The sequence below is a fragment of the Perna viridis genome, chromosome 5 (assembly GCF_037379345.1).
Source record: "Perna viridis isolate PV_CMFRI_1.1 ecotype Kerala chromosome 5, ASM3737934v1, whole genome shotgun sequence".
NCBI lineage: Eukaryota > Metazoa > Mollusca > Bivalvia > Mytilida > Mytilidae > Perna > Perna viridis.
This window is the reverse complement of record NC_142449.1, coordinates 23,927,165-23,946,561: the sequence shown is the minus strand read 5'-3', so window position 1 is coordinate 23,946,561 and position 19,397 is coordinate 23,927,165. Positions and strand designations below refer to the sequence as shown.

The following is a 19,397-nucleotide window of genomic DNA, read 5'->3' as shown; positions in this document are numbered from 1 at the left end:
CAGAGGACGCTCACCCTACCAGTGCACCTGGTCCATGCTCCCAGTTGCGAATTTACTTTTGTTACTGTGTATGTATGATTTTAGTTTTTTTTATGTATTTTGTTGTGTGTGTCTGTTTTCCATGTCTTGTCTTTGTCCCCGGATTACATTCTTTTGATTTCCGCTATAACCTTGGTTCCCTTGATTACTCTTATAAACTATTTTTAACCATTTATTTTTCAATAAACTTATCTATAAATTTCAGTCGGGATTCTTGCCTAGTTTTTCCACAGTACATCAATTGATTGAACTTCATATGAGATTTTGATGTCTTTAGATTCTGGTAAAAAAAACTTGTAAGGCTTTTGACCGTGTTTGGATTAAGGGATTTATTTTTAAATTAGAACGATATGGTATCAAGGGTAATTTATTAAAGTGGCTTTATAGTTATTTAGAATCGAGAAGACAAAGGGTTGTTCTCATGGATGGAAAATCAACCATAGGCTCATTGTATGCTGGTGTACCACAAGGATCTGTATTAGGACCCCTTCTTTTTCTTGTATATGTCAATGACGTACCTGATAGTTTGTTTGGGCTTTGTAGATTATTTGCAGATGACACTTCTATTGGTCATGTAGCCAATGATGAGGAGACACTGGTCAATATGACTAATATGGAAAATATTTCTATATGGTGTAGTGAATGGCTGGTAAAGCTAAATCCTGGTAAACTGACATTGTGTTATTTAGTTCTTGCAACAGAGCTACTAATATTGTTTTTACATTTGATAATTCTATCATACAAACCAGTCGAATCGCATAACCATCTCGGCTTGGTATTTAGCTCTGATTGCAAATGGACAAATTATATAGATATTCTAATTGAGAGAGCTTCTAAGCAACTCAGTGTATTACGTAAATTAAAATTTAAGCTGGATCGAGAATTCCTCGAGAGGATTTACTTTACATTCATAAGACCGATTCTAGAATACTCTAGCGAAGTTTGGGATAATTGTGGATTAGTCAATTCAGATAGAATTGAGAAAATCTAACTTGAAGCAGCCAGAATAGTTACGGGTTTAACATCATATGCTAGTAGAGATTCACTTTTATCAAGAGGCTGGTTGGGAAACATTAAAGAATAGAAGAGAACAAAAGAAGCTTCTTTTGCTGTATAATGTGATTAATGGGCATTGTCCTGAATATTTATCAGATCTATTTGCCCCATTAGTATCTGAGATATCAGTGTATAACTTACGCAATAACCGAAATTATAGCGTCCCTCCAACTAGACTTTCATTGTATCAACAGTCATTTTTGCCAGCAACATTGAGCTTGTGGAACAATTTGGATCTCTCCTTACGAGAATCACCTTCTGATATATTTAAATTACGTTTAAAATTAAAATATCGTAATAAAAATGCTATTAGTAGGCCACCACCGTTTTACCTTATTGGTAAACGATTCGTGAATTTGAAAGTGTAGTGCTTTGAAAAACGACTTATTTAGAGCACATATTATTTTTGATAAAAGCTGTTCTTGTGGAGCTTTGACAGAAGACGCAGAACATTTTTTTCTCGTCTGTCCAAATTTTACTGAGCAACGAAATATGCTTTTTCAAAATTTGACTGGTCTAGGAACAAATATTTGTCTCAACACTCTGCTTTTTGGAGATGATAATATGAGTTATGAGTTTTACTCATTGATTTTTAGTTATGTTCAAACGTTCATTGAAGCTAAAAGGCGGTTTTCACGTGAGTAATATAATGTCGTTACATTCAGCTCGTAGGGTATATCGGGAACACTACTTGTGTTTATTTTTATCATGTTCCACTGCAACATTGATGCATGTGTATCTTAAAAAATTCAACTTATAACTTATTTAAACATAATACATTCAATTTGAGTAAATATTTTTCGATATCCCTGTCTAATTTTAACCATGCTTAATCCCCAATGCATGCATCTATGTTTATGGGTCACTACATATTTGTTTGTCTCTATAGTAACTTCGTAAATAACACTATTTATTGTAAATGTCATAAGTATGTATTATTCAAATGTATATATTAGGAGAAGGCATTGATAAGTTTTACAACTTGTGTCTAATCCAATTGTCTTTGACAATAAAAAATGTTTAATCGTAAGCAAATCATCAATGAGTCAACGAGAATAACTTTCTTTCAAAACTATAATATTCATGTAGTTGTCTGAAACTAAGATAAACAATTACGGTGCATTGCCAGCTGGATTGCGTGATCATAAGAAAAGTTGAAAGAAAGGGAAACAATAATTTGTCAAATGAAATCAAAATCAGTTCAGCTAAAAACTATGACAAACAAGATATTTTGGAAAAGCTAAATTGTTTATGATGGTCAAAATTATATTTATGTAGACAAATTGATTCTGCTTTGAATATTTTTAAGAATACTTTGATGTCCATTTTAAATGAAATTGCTCATTTTAAAGGAATAAAAATAAAATGTAACACAGGACCACGGAAGACTAGTGAGATATTAGGACTTATTAGAAAAAAGAGACAATGTGTTTAATTTATTCAGGAAAACAGGAGAAGAATTACATTACAAGTAGTATTATTAAACACGAAAAAAAACACAAAGAAAGATCAGATAAGAAAAAGAAAATAAAGTAAATGAAATTAAAGGTCCAAAAATATGGGACCAGCTTAAGAACCAGGCGTCGATTTCACAAAAGTATGTGTAAAGTTGATCGTAAGTAATGACGTAACAACCTAAAATAGCATTGTGAAGTCATAATTGACGATCAATTTCATACTTACGACTTTTTGTGAAATTGACACCTGGGTTATAGTAATAAACAAAAAGTGACAACATATATTGTACTTAATACTGATCAAAATATGTTTCATAACTCTTAGAAAATTGTGAATTATTTCAATAAGTTTTCAAAAGTGTAGCAGAAACTTTAGCCTCATAATTCCTTGCTGCTAGACATATTTATGACACTAGGTTTTGACATATTCGGACCGTCTTATAGAAAAGTGAATTATTATAATTTATATCTACAACTAGCTCCTTAAACAACTTCTCAATGTCGATGTCTGTAAAGTACTGGATTAGATGGTTCTCCACCAAGGGTTCTTAAAGATGGAGCAACAGTCTTAGTAAAGCCTATTACATATATTATAAATGTATCTATATCTATTGGTATCTATTGATGTCTGAAGATATGAAACAGGCCAGGGTATATTCTATTTACCCAACAAAATAGTTGACTAGATGTTAATTACAATAGACCTGTCAGTATTCTTGCAATTATCTCTAAGATATTTGAAGGACCTATATATACTCAACTTCAGAATTATTTAAACAAGAACAAACATCTTTATATACTTTACAGTCTTGATTAAAAAGTAAATATATTCTACTGACACTTGTCTTGTATATTTGTTAGATCACAAAAAGTCGCAGAATGCACTCGGACTTTATACTGGTTAAATAATGCTGGATCTTCAAAAAGCAGTTGACACTGTGTAACAATAGAGTTGAGACCATTGGAGTTGTTAATGTCTAGTGGTTTATGTCATATTTATCAGGTCGTCACCAAATGGTCACTGCTAATGGCATTTTGGCTAAGTCAATTTCGGAGTCCCAGAGGGCAAAATTATCGGTCCCATATCATTTCTTTGTTACGGTAATGATATGTCAACCAGTACAGGGTCTGATTGTTAACGGCTTCATTATGCTGACGATAGTTGTATACTTTTTCGCACAAAAACCCAGAAATTATTTCTTAAAAAAAAAACTTGGAAAAGAACTTCAATCGTGTAGTAATTGGCTAGTTGGAAAAGACGGAGTGTTACTTATTTGGTTCCAAAAGGAAACTCCAAAAATGAAGGAGTTCAAAATTGAAGGAGATGTGACACAAAAAATATAATTTTATAAACGTTTATACGCTTATTTTATAAAACTATAGTATGTTTTGATTCGAGGGTAACAAACGTTTTCTCATCAGGTTAGCGCTTAATAAAGTTAGAATGATTAATTTGTGTTTTCACGACGACCTAATTAATATGCATAAATGAAAATCGGAAGAGTAATCAAGGGAACCAAGGTTATAGACGCTCAAGTAACGCTCAATTATCATATATGGAAATGGTACGTCATTGGTTCTTAAACTCCATTTGTGTACATTGAATAATAATACACGTATTATAAAAATAATACATCTTCGAAAATAGTTTTTGATATGATGCAGAGTGGTCAACTGATCTGTGTATGGGTGGAATTATCGTGTTTAGAAAGTAAGATGACTAAAGTTCTTCTCGTTTTCTATCAGCTTTTTATTTTCCTTAGGCATGCATCCTCGCGTGGTGAACACACTGTTTTTAGGACTTGACCAGGAGGCTACAACTAAAATACACCCTGTGTATCGTTCTGTCTTTGCCGCTAGGTTATGTTAATGAACAAGCCCGGTAGACTTAGTTATGACCAAGAGATAACGAGATGGCTTCTTTTATCTTTACATGGTGTATGACTTCGATAATAATTAAAGTATATTGTAATTTCTTTTGGCTTACAGATTTTGAAATAGATAGATACATGGAGAATTTGACACAATGAACAGTATGTAATAGGTGACCCTAGGTGAGTTTAAGGGAGCTTTTATGGTACGGACAATATTTTTATAGGTCAGTTAAAATATTTAATGCTAGCAAAAAATATCAGAACACGAGAAAGCTTCAGCACGAAACCCTTATCAGTTATCAAATGCAATTATCAAGACATTTTAGTTTTATCCCCTGTACTTGCAGGGACTTTATCTATATTACACTCCCTAGAACTGGTACACTTATCAAGTGATAAATGAAGATAGAGAACGGAACAATTCTTAGAATATGAATTAATTTATCTTATGTAAAAAGTTCGACCTTACATGACAGAACATAATGAAATATTTCTATGTAATCTTCTAACAGAAGTGATGTCGTTTCACTGTGTTTGTTTGTTTGTTTGTTGGGGTTTAACGTCCGAACAGCAATATTTCAGCTATATCAGAGGATGAACATGGAATAGATGATAAAATGAACATGAAATGATGAAATGAAAAAGGGATGGGACACAAGGACAATGGGGTCGACAAATTTTGATTGCCACTGGAAATAGGGAGAGGTGGGTAGGGTCGGGCAATTTAGCCTCCTGTGGCGGAGCCCTATGGTTCCTACTCCGGGAGAATACCACTGTAGGGTTCTTTAACGTGCGAGGAACGTAGCATCTTTCCCAACACGGTGCACCACTATGGTTTGCGGTCAGGTTTTCCGTATAATAGTCTGACAACCCCAGCATGTAACACGCCAGGGGTACCCCATTCCACCACCTGGGGCACACATCCCAGTTGCTCTGTGGGCAGAGCGCCCTAGCCCCCGGCTAGGCTTCTGAGCACTATTTAGTCGCCTTTTACGACAATCTTAGCGCTGCTGCAGGCCTATTCTTTTAACACCCGGACCTGCACGGGGACGTTTCACTGTGGATAGTCTAGTCTTCATACATAATATTTCTCACAATGTTTATCATTTTCTTCTCGAAGTTGTTTCAATTGATAATACTGTAAGTATGTATTCCCTGCCAAACCAAAACCAACGAATGCAGAAGCCCCACGCATTTCAACCACTCGATCTATGAAGAACCAATGACATAACACGGTCATGTAACCACTTGGCTAATTAGAATTCGTATGGCTTGGATCATCGTCGAATCAATTTATTTTCTATATACTAGGTGTAATAAATCAAATAAACCCAAATTTTTTTTAAAATAATGTTTGTGTCACGTCTCCTTTGAATGTAATGAACATAACTATTTTGTCTCAAAATAATTTGAAAGATATGGGGTTGAATATAGATAAATTCCTTTTTAGTGACATAATTGTCAAAAATAGTTTACAGAAAGCAAATGCTTGTTTGAAGTCTACCAGAAAATTTCAGATAAAAAAAGGAGCATTGCTCTTATACTCATCGTGGTATGATGGGATGATTGATTGGTTATTGGGGTCCCGAGCAGCTATATTCAGGCGATGAACATGAAATGGATGATAAAATGAGCATGAATTGATGATGATGACGATAATGATGAAACAAAACAGGGATGGGGCACAAGGATAATAGGGTCGACAATTTTTTATTGCCACTGGAAAAAGAGGGGGATGGGTAGGGTCGGGTAATTTAGTTGTTTGTTGGGGTTTAACGTCCGAGCAGCAATATTTCAGCTATATTCAGACGATTGGGTAATTTAGCCTCCTGTGGCGAAGCGCAAAGGTTCCTACTTCTATCGAATACCACAGCACTATGGTTTGCAATCAATCAGGTTTTCTGTACTATAGCCTGACAACCGCAGCGAACGTGGCATCTTTCCCAACACGGTGCACCACTATGGTTTGCAGTCAGGTTTTCCGTATTATAGCCTGACAACCCCAGCATGTAACACGCCAGGGGTACCCCATTCCACCACCTGCGGCACACAACCCAGTTGCTCTGTGGGCCATTAGATTTGATTTGTTTTACATTTTTTGTATACTCAAATTGCTTGTAACATGCATTTATTATATACAAGAAGTAAAGTTATTTTTATATAGTGATATGTAAAACTATATAACATTATACTATATATATGTAATCGTATGTCATGCAAATAAGTTGATATTTGACCAAAATAAATTTACACTTCTATCTATCTATCTATCTATCTATCTGTGTCTTATCTAATTATGACTATTCCGTAAAAGTAAATTAGCTGGAAATAACGTAATATATCGATCACGTCGTTAGAGATTCAATAAAACAGGCGATGTGGTATGATTGCCAATAAGACAGTCATCCACCAAAGGAGGTGTTCAAAACTAAAACTATAACAGCTAAAACATTTACTTGTTTTATTTATTTTCGTTCGAAGACTGATTAAAATAGCCGTACTTCTGACAGTTTCATTGGCCACACCTCTTTATACGAAAAAGAAAGATGAACAATCGGGTTTCTCTAATTGAAAACAAAATTGATATAAAACATCTTTATTTTCATTTTTTGATGACATGATATTCTCTGGAAAACTTCAAGTAAGAGTTAAAACCAATGTAGGTGTTTAAAATTTTTTGTAAAGGTATATTGTCTCTCAACTGATAACAGCAGTAACCACATTGAAGCATTGATCACCACTAGCAATAAAATGCTGCCCAGCAAATCAGTGGGTTTTTCTAGAGATGCCACAAATAGTCAATGCAACAACAATTACCTTACTTTAATCACAGAAGCGCTTATTGAACCAGCCATTTCAATATAAACAGATTGTTCACCATGAACTATATTATTGATGAAGCACACACAATTGCAATTATATAATATTGTTAATATTCTTCAGTTGAAATTTAATGCAGGTTTTTTTAATTAAGCTATTTACAGCGGTTGTGACTACTTTTAAGTATGCATAACTCCAAAAGCAAAATAATGGTAGGCAATCGATGGTTCATAAACTAATCAATACACGAACGTCTATTGTGTTTATTTTACGTCAGTCGCAAATATAAAAAAAGCTGTGAAAAAAAATTAATCACAGAAGTGCTTATACAGTTAGCAACTACAGTAAAAAGCAAAAACCATTTTGGCTTTTATTTGTTCTCGTACTCATACCCATTCACATTTGTTTCGTCATGAACTAATCTATTGATGAGCATATTATCTCCATCATACATTTTTTTGCTTAATTTTTTAAAACTTTTTTTCAGCTTTTTCTCTCCCTTCCAAATATATACGCTCATATAAAACTTCTTAACTATCACTAGCTCTTTGTAAATTCTTACTACCCAGTCATTAAATAGAAAACAAAATTCATTCCCATGAAAAGAATTATTTTTATCTTTCCCATTCACAGACTAGCCAACCCCATGTAGTTAGTTCTCATCATTAAAAATATCTACCTCAGAGAATAGGATCACGCTACATTAAGTAGTTTGATTTAGTACTCAAGTCTTATAATAATATGTACAGTCGGTACAGAAATTAGTTTCATCTCGCATGAAACGCTTTGAAACACAAATCTTGATAAATGATTGATTGATTGATTGTTGGGGTTTAACGTCCGAGCAGCAATATTACAGCTATATTCAGACGATGAACATGAAACGGATGATACAATGAACATGAAATGATGATGAAATGAAAAACGGGATGGGACACAAGGACAGTAGGGTCGACAAATTTTGATTGCCACTAGCAAAAGGGAGGGATGGGTAAGGTTGAGCAATTTAACCTCCTGTGGCGGAGCGCAAAGGTTCCTACTCGTATCGAATACCACAGCAGGGTTCTTTAACGTGCGAGGAAAGTGGCATCTTTCCCAACACGGTGCACCACTATGGTTTGCAGTCAGGTTTTCCGTATTATAGCCTGACAACCCCAGCATGTAACATGCCAGGGGTACTCCATTCCACCACCTTGGGCACACATCCCAGTTGCTCTGTGGGCAGAGCACCCTACCCCCCCCCCCCCCGGCTAGGTTTCTGAGCACTATTTAGTCGCCTTTTACGACAAGCTTAGCGCTGCTGCAGGCCTATTCTTTTACAACTGTCATTGTTTATTTCTCATTGCGATTGTGTTTTAGTCGTAAACGTTTTCTCGAGATCTCTTTGGCAATACATTCATTTGTTTCCTCTTACCCATTCAGCAATTCCACTTTAATCCCTATGTTCAAATCCTGAACGGTTTGAAAGGCCCTCCTTGTGTAGAGGGCGTTACTTTTCTTTGATTATTTACATTGCTTTATAATTTCCAAAGAGAAGGTTTTATTCTTTAACATACTTTAAACTTCATCTTTGCATATAGGTTTTTTGACTGAAAGTAGAAATTCCTATAACTGCATGTTCAAGCACGGTTCGGCTTTCAGTACTTTATAGATACTGTATCCATCACGGATTTTTTCATGCATGGATATCATTAAAACTGTCATGATTGTAGCCAGCCGCCCCGTAAGCAACATGTTTACGTAATTCATTTATTTGTTCGTCTACATTTTTTTGGTGGCACGGACTAAAGGTACTTTCCTCTGCTCCAGTCTTATTTCCCTGAAATATATAATCTGATTGCAAGTAGAAGGCCATATATTACAATTAAAAATACTGTGAGCTAGCATAAAACAATACTCCAGGCTTAATATCATAGTATTATTGCGTAAGGTTTTTCATATTGGCTGAGGACCAATTACTCAGCAAATATGGAAAACATTACACAATTATACCTTTATTGAATATAACTAGTTCAAAACGTCATATTGGCCTAGACCAATGTGGAATTAAACCAGGCCAATGTGACGTATTGGAACACCTTTGTACCTTCTATTGTATTGGCAGTTTTTGTTATATTTAGGCTTTTATTCGATTGTTAGTCAATAGTATAAGTTTTGTATAATACAATACAATATGGTCTTATTTTTCAACCATTATAACCCTTGCATGCATCTTACAATACTTATCTTTATTCATACCATGCATAGCTATATAAAATACTAAATCTTCTCATGTTATTAACGTCCAGCAGGAAACATACATTCCTTAATTTTATTATCTGTCCTTTCAGGGCTAAGGCATAAAACATTTTCCCTGTTCATATCTATACTATATAACCTTTTCTATATAGTGTCCGAAATATCAAAAAGTTAATGAGGAATTTATCTCACCATAACTGAATATGTAAAACTCATGAATTAAATAATCATAATGGCTTCCATAATGCACATCTATATATGATATATAACCTTCTTTAATTGAACCATAAACCATCAAGCATTAATTTGGATTTAGGAGTCGTGAACATGGAAAAACATTACATTTGAGTACCCGCATGCAGGGATCGAACAATAATCTTCTTCAAGTATATCTTCATATAATACCTTACGTCCTTAGGATATTCATCTTCCAGTTAAAGAACTGCGTAACCAGTTATAGACGCAATTTGTCTACAGTGAATTAGATCAGGATTATCTCTCTTTTACCGTAAAAATATTCTTTTCGATTAAGTAACAACGTAATACGTTATGTGAGATCAAGTCATTAAGCGGTAATTATTTATTATAGATATGAATAAGAAAACCTCTTTAATAAGATTATACGTTCAGGATAAGTTGTACCTTGCACTATGCAAACAAGCAACACTTAAATTGATAACTTTTCCCTTCAGTTTATCCAACAACAATCATGTGCCAAATTGCTCATAATTTGTAGTCCTTCACCTTCCCATAACGTTTTCATAATAATTTCTCGAGTGATTTAGGGGAGGTGCGCTTACGAGATAAGTGGCCATGGGCAGACATCCGTAAAACTAGGAAGACAGACAGGAAGATTCTTTCATACTCCAAGCATGTCTTCCTAATTTGGACAAAACAAATGATACAAGTAAAGTATATGATTAAATAAAAATTGTTATCTAAATAACTTTATTGCAAAACAAATAATGGTTTTAAGAAAAGAATTCAAAAGATCAGGAGAATAACCAAATCGTAAAACAGTTTTGATTTTTGTTCCATATGAAGTTTCTGTATTTAATCCTTTGTAATAACTTAAGAGCATGCACATTGATGGATGATAAATAATTACGTACAATGTATTGCATGTGTTGTAATAATAGTTACTTTCTTTGTTTATTTGGTACATATCTATTTAAATGCCAGTCTGGTAGTACAACTAATCTTAATGGGGAACTGTTCATACAATCATTGCAAAAAGTAGTGTTGAAAAAGTTTTGTGGTAAAGAAAATGTTTTTTTTTAATTTTTGAGGAATTAAAAATTACAAATTTTGTAGCGCATCTCAACTACCTTACGACTGATTCTATTTTAACTATATTGGTCAGTTCTATCACGTGTCTATGCATTTGTTACTTTTCGACATGCCTGAAATTTACATTGATCTGTAGTTATTTGTAACTTCATTGTTTATTTACCACCCCTATATACTGTATCTAACACCTCTGGTAATTTCTAAGATATATCATGAATAAAACTCGATTTTAAGCATCCTTTACTGTGTGTTAAATACCACATCATGTATTTAAAAATTTAAATATCTTTCAAAGACATACCTCCCCAAAAAGCTCCAGGGAATTTAAACTACCTAAAGTATCACCGATGGCACCATCCATATAATGTTCCGTTTCAGGGTAACCACTGCCTTCCATTAAAGGTCTTTGAATAACCAATCTGGAAGAGAAACTAAATAATAATTTACATCGTCATATTTTCAAAGTAATTCCAAAGGTAACTTTGTTTTACTCAATGCTATAAAATCACGATTTAACACAGTAATATCATATCTATTCAAAAGTCAAAAGATAGAGATATTTATAAACACTTTTTAAAAAAAACCATTTTTTGCTTCTATTACTTCTATACACATACAAATAAACCCAATCAGGCGAGTTTAGTCATTACAAAAAAAATATTTCAGTATTGTTTGTGGCGAAAATGTGGGCCCATTTACTTTCGGCAAATCATCACTATGCCTGCCGATTGTCGTTTTTTTTCCTTCCCTAACATGGCAGTTTTAAAACCATGATGTTTTATTGTATAAATTGAAAGGTGTTTGTGAAAATTCTATGTTGTGGTTTAAGTCATATCTCTCTAATAGAGAACAATGTGTTGGCTTTAAAGGTAGTTTTTCAAAGCCTAGGAGTACATCTATTATGTGTTCCTCAAGATTCCATATTGGGCCACTATTTTTCATATTGTCTGTAAATGATTATCCAAATTGTTTAAAATTTTCATATGCTACTATTTATGCGGATGACACTTCGCTGGATGTTTCAGATAAGTCGATTGATACGATTGAGAATAAATTAAAAGCAGATCTTTATAATTCAATGCAGTGGATGAAAGACAATAAATTAACAATCTTAAGAAAATAGGGTATATTAATAGGTACAAAACAACGACTGTCAAAATGCAGCAAAATGAATATTGAAGTTAATAACATTGTTATTGAAACTGTTGATGTAGCTAAACTGTAAAGAGTAAACATTGCTTGTTCATTGTCTTGGTCATATCATATTTGATTGTTTAATTAAAATATATCCAAGAAAATAGGGGTTTTAAGACGTTTGATATATGTTATGTCTAGTTCTGCATTACTAAAGGGTTATAACACTGTAATTTTCCCACATTTCAATTATTGCTACACGATTTGGTCAGGTGCAAAAAATGCTTCCAATATTAATAAATTTTTTAAACTACAAATTTTGTTTGTTTGTTGGGGTTTAACGTCCGAGCAGCAATATTTCAGCTATATTCAGACAATGAACATGAAATGGATGATAAAATGAACATGAAATGAAAAAGAGAAAGGATGGGTCACAACGATAATAGGGTCGACAAATTTTTATTGCCACTGGAAAAAGGGGGGATGGGTAAGGTCGGGCAATTTAGCCTCCTGTGGCGGAGCGCAAAGGTTCCTACTCCTATCGAATACCACAGCAGGGTTCTTTAACGTGCGAGGAACGTGGCATCTTTCCCAACACGATGCACCACTATGGTTTGCGGTCAGGTTTTCCGTATTATAGCCTGACAACCCCAGCATGTAACACGCCAGGGGTACCCCATTCCACCACCTTGGGCACACATCCCAGTTGCTCTGTGGGCAGAGCGCCTAGCCCCCGGCTAGGTTTCTGAGCACTATTTAGTCGCCTTATACGACAAGCTTAGTGCTGCTGCAGGCCTATTCTTTTAACACCCGGACCTGCACGGGGCTTTAACTACAAAAAAGGGCTGCTCGGACTATTTTGAACTTGCAACATTTTATGACACAATCTGCTGTACTTTTGAACAAGTTAAAATGGATGCCATTGCCAGATAATTTTGTTTATAGAAAGGCAATTCTTGTTTTTAAACCAATAAATCAAATGGTTCCAGATTATTTAAACGTATTTTAATATGTTAACCAAGTTAGTTCAAGATCAACAAGACAAAGTACCCAAAATTTATTGTATGTTCCGAAGTCAAAAACAGATATTATAAACAATCCTTTATTATTTCTGGTAGTTATCTATGGAATGATTTGAATGAAACTTTTAACAAGTGTACAACGATAGAATCTTAAAAAAAAATGTATGTACAACAATATTATGGTCATAAGTTTATTTTTATTGCTAATCAAACATTGTTAATATTTTACTGTTATATTGTAATTTTTATAATTTATGCTGTATAATGCAGGATCATATTGTAAACTAGTTATGTAACTAAAACAACTAAATATGTTATCCTGTTTAAATAAAGGAGATTATTTTTATTATTATTCTTATTATTATTATTATTATTATTATTATTATTGTAGGTGAGGATTAAGCGGAAATAAGCAAGTAAGCCTGTATACTCACAATTCCTCAGTCAAATGTTTTCGTGCGGTGTCCACTGAAAAAGACAAGTTACAAATAATTGAAATGACCTTTTGTTGATTTTTTTTTAAATTCAAATTCACCAACAATAACACCTTATTTTACCAAAAACACTGTTATGTCGTGTCTTGTGAGATTATCACAGCAGATTTGAAGAAAAAAATGGGTGTTTTTTTATTTTATAGAAACTACTAGACCACGACATTTAAACCATTTCTTATCATTGATTTCATGCAACTACAAAACGTGTACCTGACATTGCCTTCAGCATTTATGAGAATGACGTAGACATTTTTGTTACGATGTGAATTAAGATAAGATATTTGTAACTAATTTTAAAGACCAATTTGACCTCTTCAAATTGATCAAAGAAAATCTTTAAAATATAAACTAACTCTTCAAATAAATTCAAGCCGTCAAAGTCTTATGCATAGGTAGAATGAGCATGGGCTTAATGCCAGCTGTGCAATGCAGTGGAATAACCTTCGTACATGAACCTGATTTTATTTTTAAATTTTATAAATTATAAAAACTATTTTATTTGATGCTTCTCCAATTTCATGTACTACTTCATTATGTTTCGCAGATACGAAAGGAATGTCGAATTTGAACAGTTGTGACATTTGTGGATACAACGTGTAAACTTGCAACAGATTTCACTTTTGTTTTGATGAAATGCTCTGACCAGAGAAAAAGAGTAAATATTTCAACTTTGGAGCTAGATGTTAGAAATAATCAATTTATACGAAGTTGAAGAGTCAATGTCTATTTCTGATCAGTTCTGTACCTGGTTCAACACGGTTAGGTAAATAACCATATAAATCAATCAAAGTTTATATGGCTTTGAATCTAGAAGTACAGTTCCATAGTCTCTTACAATATGTTTCTCAAGAAATTTTGCAGAGATAGTTTGTTTTTGGACCCTTCTTGGATACAATAATGAACCAGTAAATAAATCCGAGACTAACTGGCTTTGAACCTTATGATATAATATCAAAGACACACCTCTCATATAAAAGTAAATAAGATAGTTCAGTTTAAAGAAATGCCTGCTTTTGGTCTCTTTAATAATTCCAATTTCTACACAACAAGGGAAACATAGGCCAAAAATCGTTCAAAAACTTCCTCTTGTTGCATGTAACATTATGGTACAATTAAATCAAGATCCATGCACCTATATTCTCGCTACTGTTTGGAAATTTGTTTAGAAAAAGTGAACGTATTCATGGGTATCAATTTTCGCGGTTTAAAATAATAGGTTGTACGGAAAACCTGACGGCTAACCATAGTGGTGCACCGTGTTAGGAAAGATGCCACGTTCCTTGCACGTTAAAGAACCCTGCTGGGATATTTGATGGGAGTAGGAACCTTTGCACTCCGCTACAGGAGGCTAAATTGCCCGATCTTACCCAACCCTCCCTTTTTCTAGTGGCAATCAAAATTTGTCGACTCTATTTTCCTTGTGTCCCATCCCTTCTTTTTCATTTCAACATCATTTCATGCTCATTTTATCACCCATTTCATGTTTATCGTCTGAATATAGCTGAAATATTGCTGCTCGCACGTTAAACCCCAACAATCAATCAATCAACATGTTTCATAATGTTAAAAAATAATTTTGCTGATACTGTTTTTTGCGCTGTTTAGTCTATCGCAAAAATAGCAAAAATCAGTACACCTCGAAAATAAATATGTTTACAGTATATGGTATTATTAAATGTGGTATATATTTTGTACTATTTTAGAGGTATCATCGTTGCCAAATCAATGAGTAATCAAGGGAACCAAGGTTATAGCGGTAATCAAAAGAATGCAATCCAGGGACAAAGACGTACACAACAAAGAACACAAAGTAACCAAAATAATACATACAAAGTAACAAAAGCAAATGAGCAACTCGGACTCCACTAAAAACTGGGACCATGGACCAGGTGCACTGGTAGGGTAAGCGTCAATAATATGCATAAGTAACCAATAAATATATTATAATTCATACCATTGTCATGTGCAGTTTATTAGATAAACAGTACAAATTGATTCCTTTCAAACGATCGGCGTAATTTGTATAAAAAATGTCAGAATACTTATCATATTTACCATCTGCATTCTGTGTACTCTGTTCATGTATTTCTCTATATTTTGTCCAGACATTCTCCAGGTCTCGTACCAGCGGCTTTAGTGTACTCTTTAAGAGATCACATGAAATCTTGGTGTATGGCTTTTTTGCCAAATCTGGGAAATGTGATTCCAATTTTGTTGAAAGAATCTGTTGAACTTTTGGTGAATAAACAGACGCATCAAGACTGACCGACGGTCGAAGCACAATCAGTACAAGAAGATCAGTCAGTACATCTTTTAGAATAGATTCTTCTTTTGGAATGTATAGCAATAATTCAGTTAAGAAAAGCCTTGAGTCATTTATTATATCGATTAACTCGTAATACAACTGTACAGTTGTTAAATTGTTGTATTGACAAATATCATCACACTCAAGACACACGAATTCACCTCGATCTGAACAAAACAAAGATAATTCATTCTTGTGTTGGGAGTTTAAACAGTATTTAACTGGAGATAGAGCTGAAAGTTTAATATCAGCAATTTTTTTGCCACGCAAATCGATGATATTATGTCCAATCAATGTTTTTATTTTGCTGTGATAATGTACACAGGCCTCGTCTATGTATAATCCACAATGTCTGCAAAATGCTGTTACATTTCCACCATCGACGCAGAATTGACATTTGAAATTCTGTTCGGTGTCGTGATCTTTCAGCTGTATTATCCTATGCTTCAATAATAGTTTTATTTTCTTATGATATCTTACACAATGTTCATCCAAAAAGAGTCTACATTCATTACAGTACGCAATAACTTTCCCGCCTTCATTACATTTTTGGCATACGAACGGCTGGGCACTGGATGAAAAGTCAAGGTGACTCGATATGACTTCGGAAAAGTTTGTACATAGACAATTCTTTTCTTCGTGTCTACAGACGCTTACATGATGGTATATGTAGTCCAGACAATAGCTGTAGCAATGGACAATTTTTTCTAGCCAATTGTTTTGAACTATTGCCATTGATTTAAGTTAACCATAGACACATTTCCCTCTTGAACGTTTCTATTTGTTTCACTATTAAAACAAAATTCTATATTTAAATCAACAAATTCACGATCTTTGTCATCTTTCAAATACCGATATATACATGCATGCCTACAAAATAAATACGGAAAAATTATTTCTATGCATTTTCTTTTATTATTGGTTTCAGTTTCTAACAAAAAAGCAAACGACAACCATAAAGGGATCTTTTGATTCTTAAAGGGAGTTCTGCAGTTCTTACATTGTAATTTGTTTGTTTGTTTGTTTGTTTGTTGGGGTTGTACGTCCGAGCAGCAATATTTCAGCTATATTCAGACAATGAACATGAAATGATGAAATGAAAAAAGATGGGATACAAGGGCAATGGGGTCGACAAATTTTGATTGCCACTGGAAATAGGGAGAGGTGGGTAGAGTCGGGCAATTTAGCCTGCTGTGGCGGAGCCCTATGGTTCCTACTCCTGGAGAATACCACAGTATGTTTCTTTAACGTGTGAGGCACGTGGCATCTTTCCCAACACGGTGCACCACTATGGTTTGCGATTTGGTTTTCCGTATTATAGCCTGACAACCCCAGCATGTAACACGCCAGGAGTACCCCATTCCACCACCTGGGGCACACATCCCAGTTGCTCTGTGGGCAGAGGGCCCTAGCCCCGGGTTCTGAGCACTATTTAGTCGCCTTTTACGACAAGCTTAGCGCTGCTGTAGGCCTTTTCTTTAGACACCCGGACCTGCACGGGGCTACATTGTAAATTAAAGTTTCATTTGAACATGAAATTTAATATGTTTGTATGATTTGAAATGAAGAAATGTTGTTGTGTATGTTCCGTAACCGCTTATACAAACAACCTCCAAAACCAACTAAAACACGACAATACACACATTCACTAGTCCATTAGCAGAAAAGTAATGGTTAACTTTCCGAAATATGCCTCTTTTTATTGAAAGGGGGTCCGTAAATCCGTTAATGAAAACATGAAAACAAAATCATTGTAATTAAACATATTATTGTGCAAATGACTTAAAAAATCGCAATAACAAAACTTCAATTTGTTGATTCGAGGTTTTTTACCGAAAAAAACATCGATTCGCAAAAATTGCGGTAAATCGCAATACTAATTGCACGCACAAAATTCTTAATTAACGGTGATTCAAAGAAATAATCTTAAATTACCTTCAAGTTTCGGTTGGTCACTGTATAATTGTTAGAACCCTATAATTATTAATCTGTTTTATTCAAACAGGGAATATGATCATATTTTAACTCCTCAGTTTAAAACTTGTTGAAAAACTCCGATACTTAAATTGAACCCCACTTTCATGCGTCCTATTGAGCTAAAATGGTTGCCCACAACACAACTGACCAACACATTTTTAAGCATTGCATCAGGCAATGTTACATGTACCAACCTCGTGAAAGTCTTAACTTCGACTGAATTTAGTTCGAACTATCGTGTATTCGAATAAAGAAAAAAACCACAACGATTAAAAATAGGAACAATTTCCTCATTTCTAAATATAAATATCAATATTTGGATTTTCCGTTTTACCAGTTTTAATTTTATCTCACAAACTTACGTGGTCTTTTTATAGACATTTAAATAAACAGACCATACAGAGTTTGTTTTGAAAGAGAAATTAGTTAGATTGTTTCTTTGTTTGTTTGGGTTTAACGTCCGAGCAGCAATATTTCATCTATATTTAGACAATGAACATGAAATGGATGATAAAATGAACATGAAATGAAAAAAAAAGGATGGGTCACAAGGATAAAAGGGTCGACAAATTTTGATTGCCACTGGAAAAAGGGGGACGGGTAAGGTCGGGCAATGTAGCCTCCTGTAGCGGAGCGCAAAGGTTGTTCCTACACCTATCGAATACCACAGCAGGGTTCTTTAACGTGCAAGGAACGTGGCATCTTTCCCAACACGGTGCACCACTATGGTTTGCGGTCAGGTTTTCCGTATTATAGCCTGACAACCCCAGCATGCAACACGCCAGGGGTACCCCATTCCACCACCTGGGGCACACATCTCAGTTGCTCTGTGGGCAGAGCGCCTAGCCCCCGGCTAGGTTTCTGAGCACTATTAAGTCGCCTTATACGACAAGCTTAGCGCTGCTGCAGGCCTATTCTTTTAACACCCGGACCTGCACGGGTTTAGGTTAGATTGTAAAGTAGTTGTAGTTTATTATTGTTTTAAGTTTTCCGTTTACATAAAAAAAAATCGTTATTAAGTGCCTAAGCTTGTTGTCATTCCAAATTATCAAATTTACAGTAACAGAGATGCGAGTTTGTGGTTAAGACTAGTCCCGATTGTGACATTCTTTTCCTTAAACTTTTGTTTTCTTTAAGTAAATTAATTCTTCGCCTGGCAAAATTTGTCGATTATAAAGGGATTTATATATTAAAAGAGGCCAAAACTGACTTAAGGGCCATGCATTCAAATGTATTTGTAAGGATAATATTAGTTGTTCAAAACTGTTGTTCGACAAAGATTATTATTGAACCAATGGTCAAATTAGATGCGGTCACAGTATTTCCAAAGATGATTATTTAAACAATTGTCTGTCGTTTTACCTCAAAAGTGCTGAGGCGGATTATCATCCGTTTTTGTTGGTACATTTGTACAATTTGTATATAATCTAGCCGGTGATAACGTTTTTCTAACTTTTTTTCAAGTAGAATAAGTTTCATCAGTTAAAATAGCTAAAAATTCAACTTTCAAGTAGAATAAGTTTCTCAAGAAGAAAAACCTTGCTTACCTGTGCATGTATGAATTCATTTGTAGACTAAACTCAAAAGCATTATCTGTTCAAATTTTGAAAGTTCTCTTCTATTTTTAGACTAGAAAATCCACACATTCTACATATAGATCTGTGTAAACGTTCATTTTGGGATTTTTCAAA

General features: G+C 34.3%; 1 protein-coding gene and 1 long non-coding RNA gene across 5 annotated transcripts in view; one reads left to right on the top strand and one right to left on the bottom strand.

Annotated features, from left to right (window-relative positions):
• Positions 1-7,006: 7,006 nt before the first annotated feature.
• On the bottom strand, positions 7,007-19,397 carry LOC148616630 (uncharacterized). 3 transcript variants are annotated; one of them, XM_088583810.1, is made up of 5 exons: positions 19,254-19,397; positions 15,480-16,599; positions 13,365-13,398; positions 11,076-11,193; positions 7,007-9,065 (listed from the first exon to the last, which is right to left on the bottom strand). In XM_088583810.1, exons 2-5 carry the CDS (start codon positions 16,462-16,464, stop codon positions 8,922-8,924), a joined length of 1,281 nt encoding a protein of 426 aa, XP_088439936.1. In that variant the 5' UTR covers positions 16,465-16,599; positions 19,254-19,397; the 3' UTR covers positions 7,007-8,921. The 3 variants fall into 3 exon arrangements, with proteins under 3 accessions (XP_088439936.1, XP_088439938.1, XP_088439937.1); XM_088583812.1 differs by lacking the exon at positions 19,254-19,397 and adding an exon at positions 17,901-17,952; XM_088583811.1 differs by lacking the exon at positions 19,254-19,397 and adding an exon at positions 17,665-17,894.
• The window catches only part of LOC148616629 (uncharacterized), a 30,048-nt gene continuing 20,913 nt past the window's right edge, over positions 10,263-19,397 (top strand). The window contains exons 1-3 of one of the 2 annotated variants that reach the window (XR_015922242.1): positions 10,263-10,391; positions 13,322-13,346; positions 13,969-14,079. This is a non-coding gene — a long non-coding RNA (uncharacterized LOC148616629). The remainder of the gene's footprint in view (positions 10,392-13,321; positions 13,347-13,968; positions 14,080-19,397) is intronic. The other variant, XR_015922243.1, reaches the window with a different exon arrangement.

What these genes read in the sequence shown, in the direction of transcription:
- LOC148616630 (XM_088583810.1), bottom strand. Translation starts at nt 16,464, where the DNA reads ATGGCAATAGTTCAAAACAATTGGCTAGAAAAAATTGTCCATTGCTAC. An exon ending in AAACATTTGACTGAGGAATT is followed by an intron (nt 11,194 to 13,364) that starts GTGAGTATACAG and finishes TTTCTCTTCCAG; the next exon opens with ATTGGTTATTCAAAGACCTT. An exon ending in CCCTGGAGCTTTTTGGGGAG is followed by an intron (nt 9,066 to 11,075) that starts GTATGTCTTTGA and finishes TATATATTTCAG; the next exon opens with GGAAATAAGACTGGAGCAGA.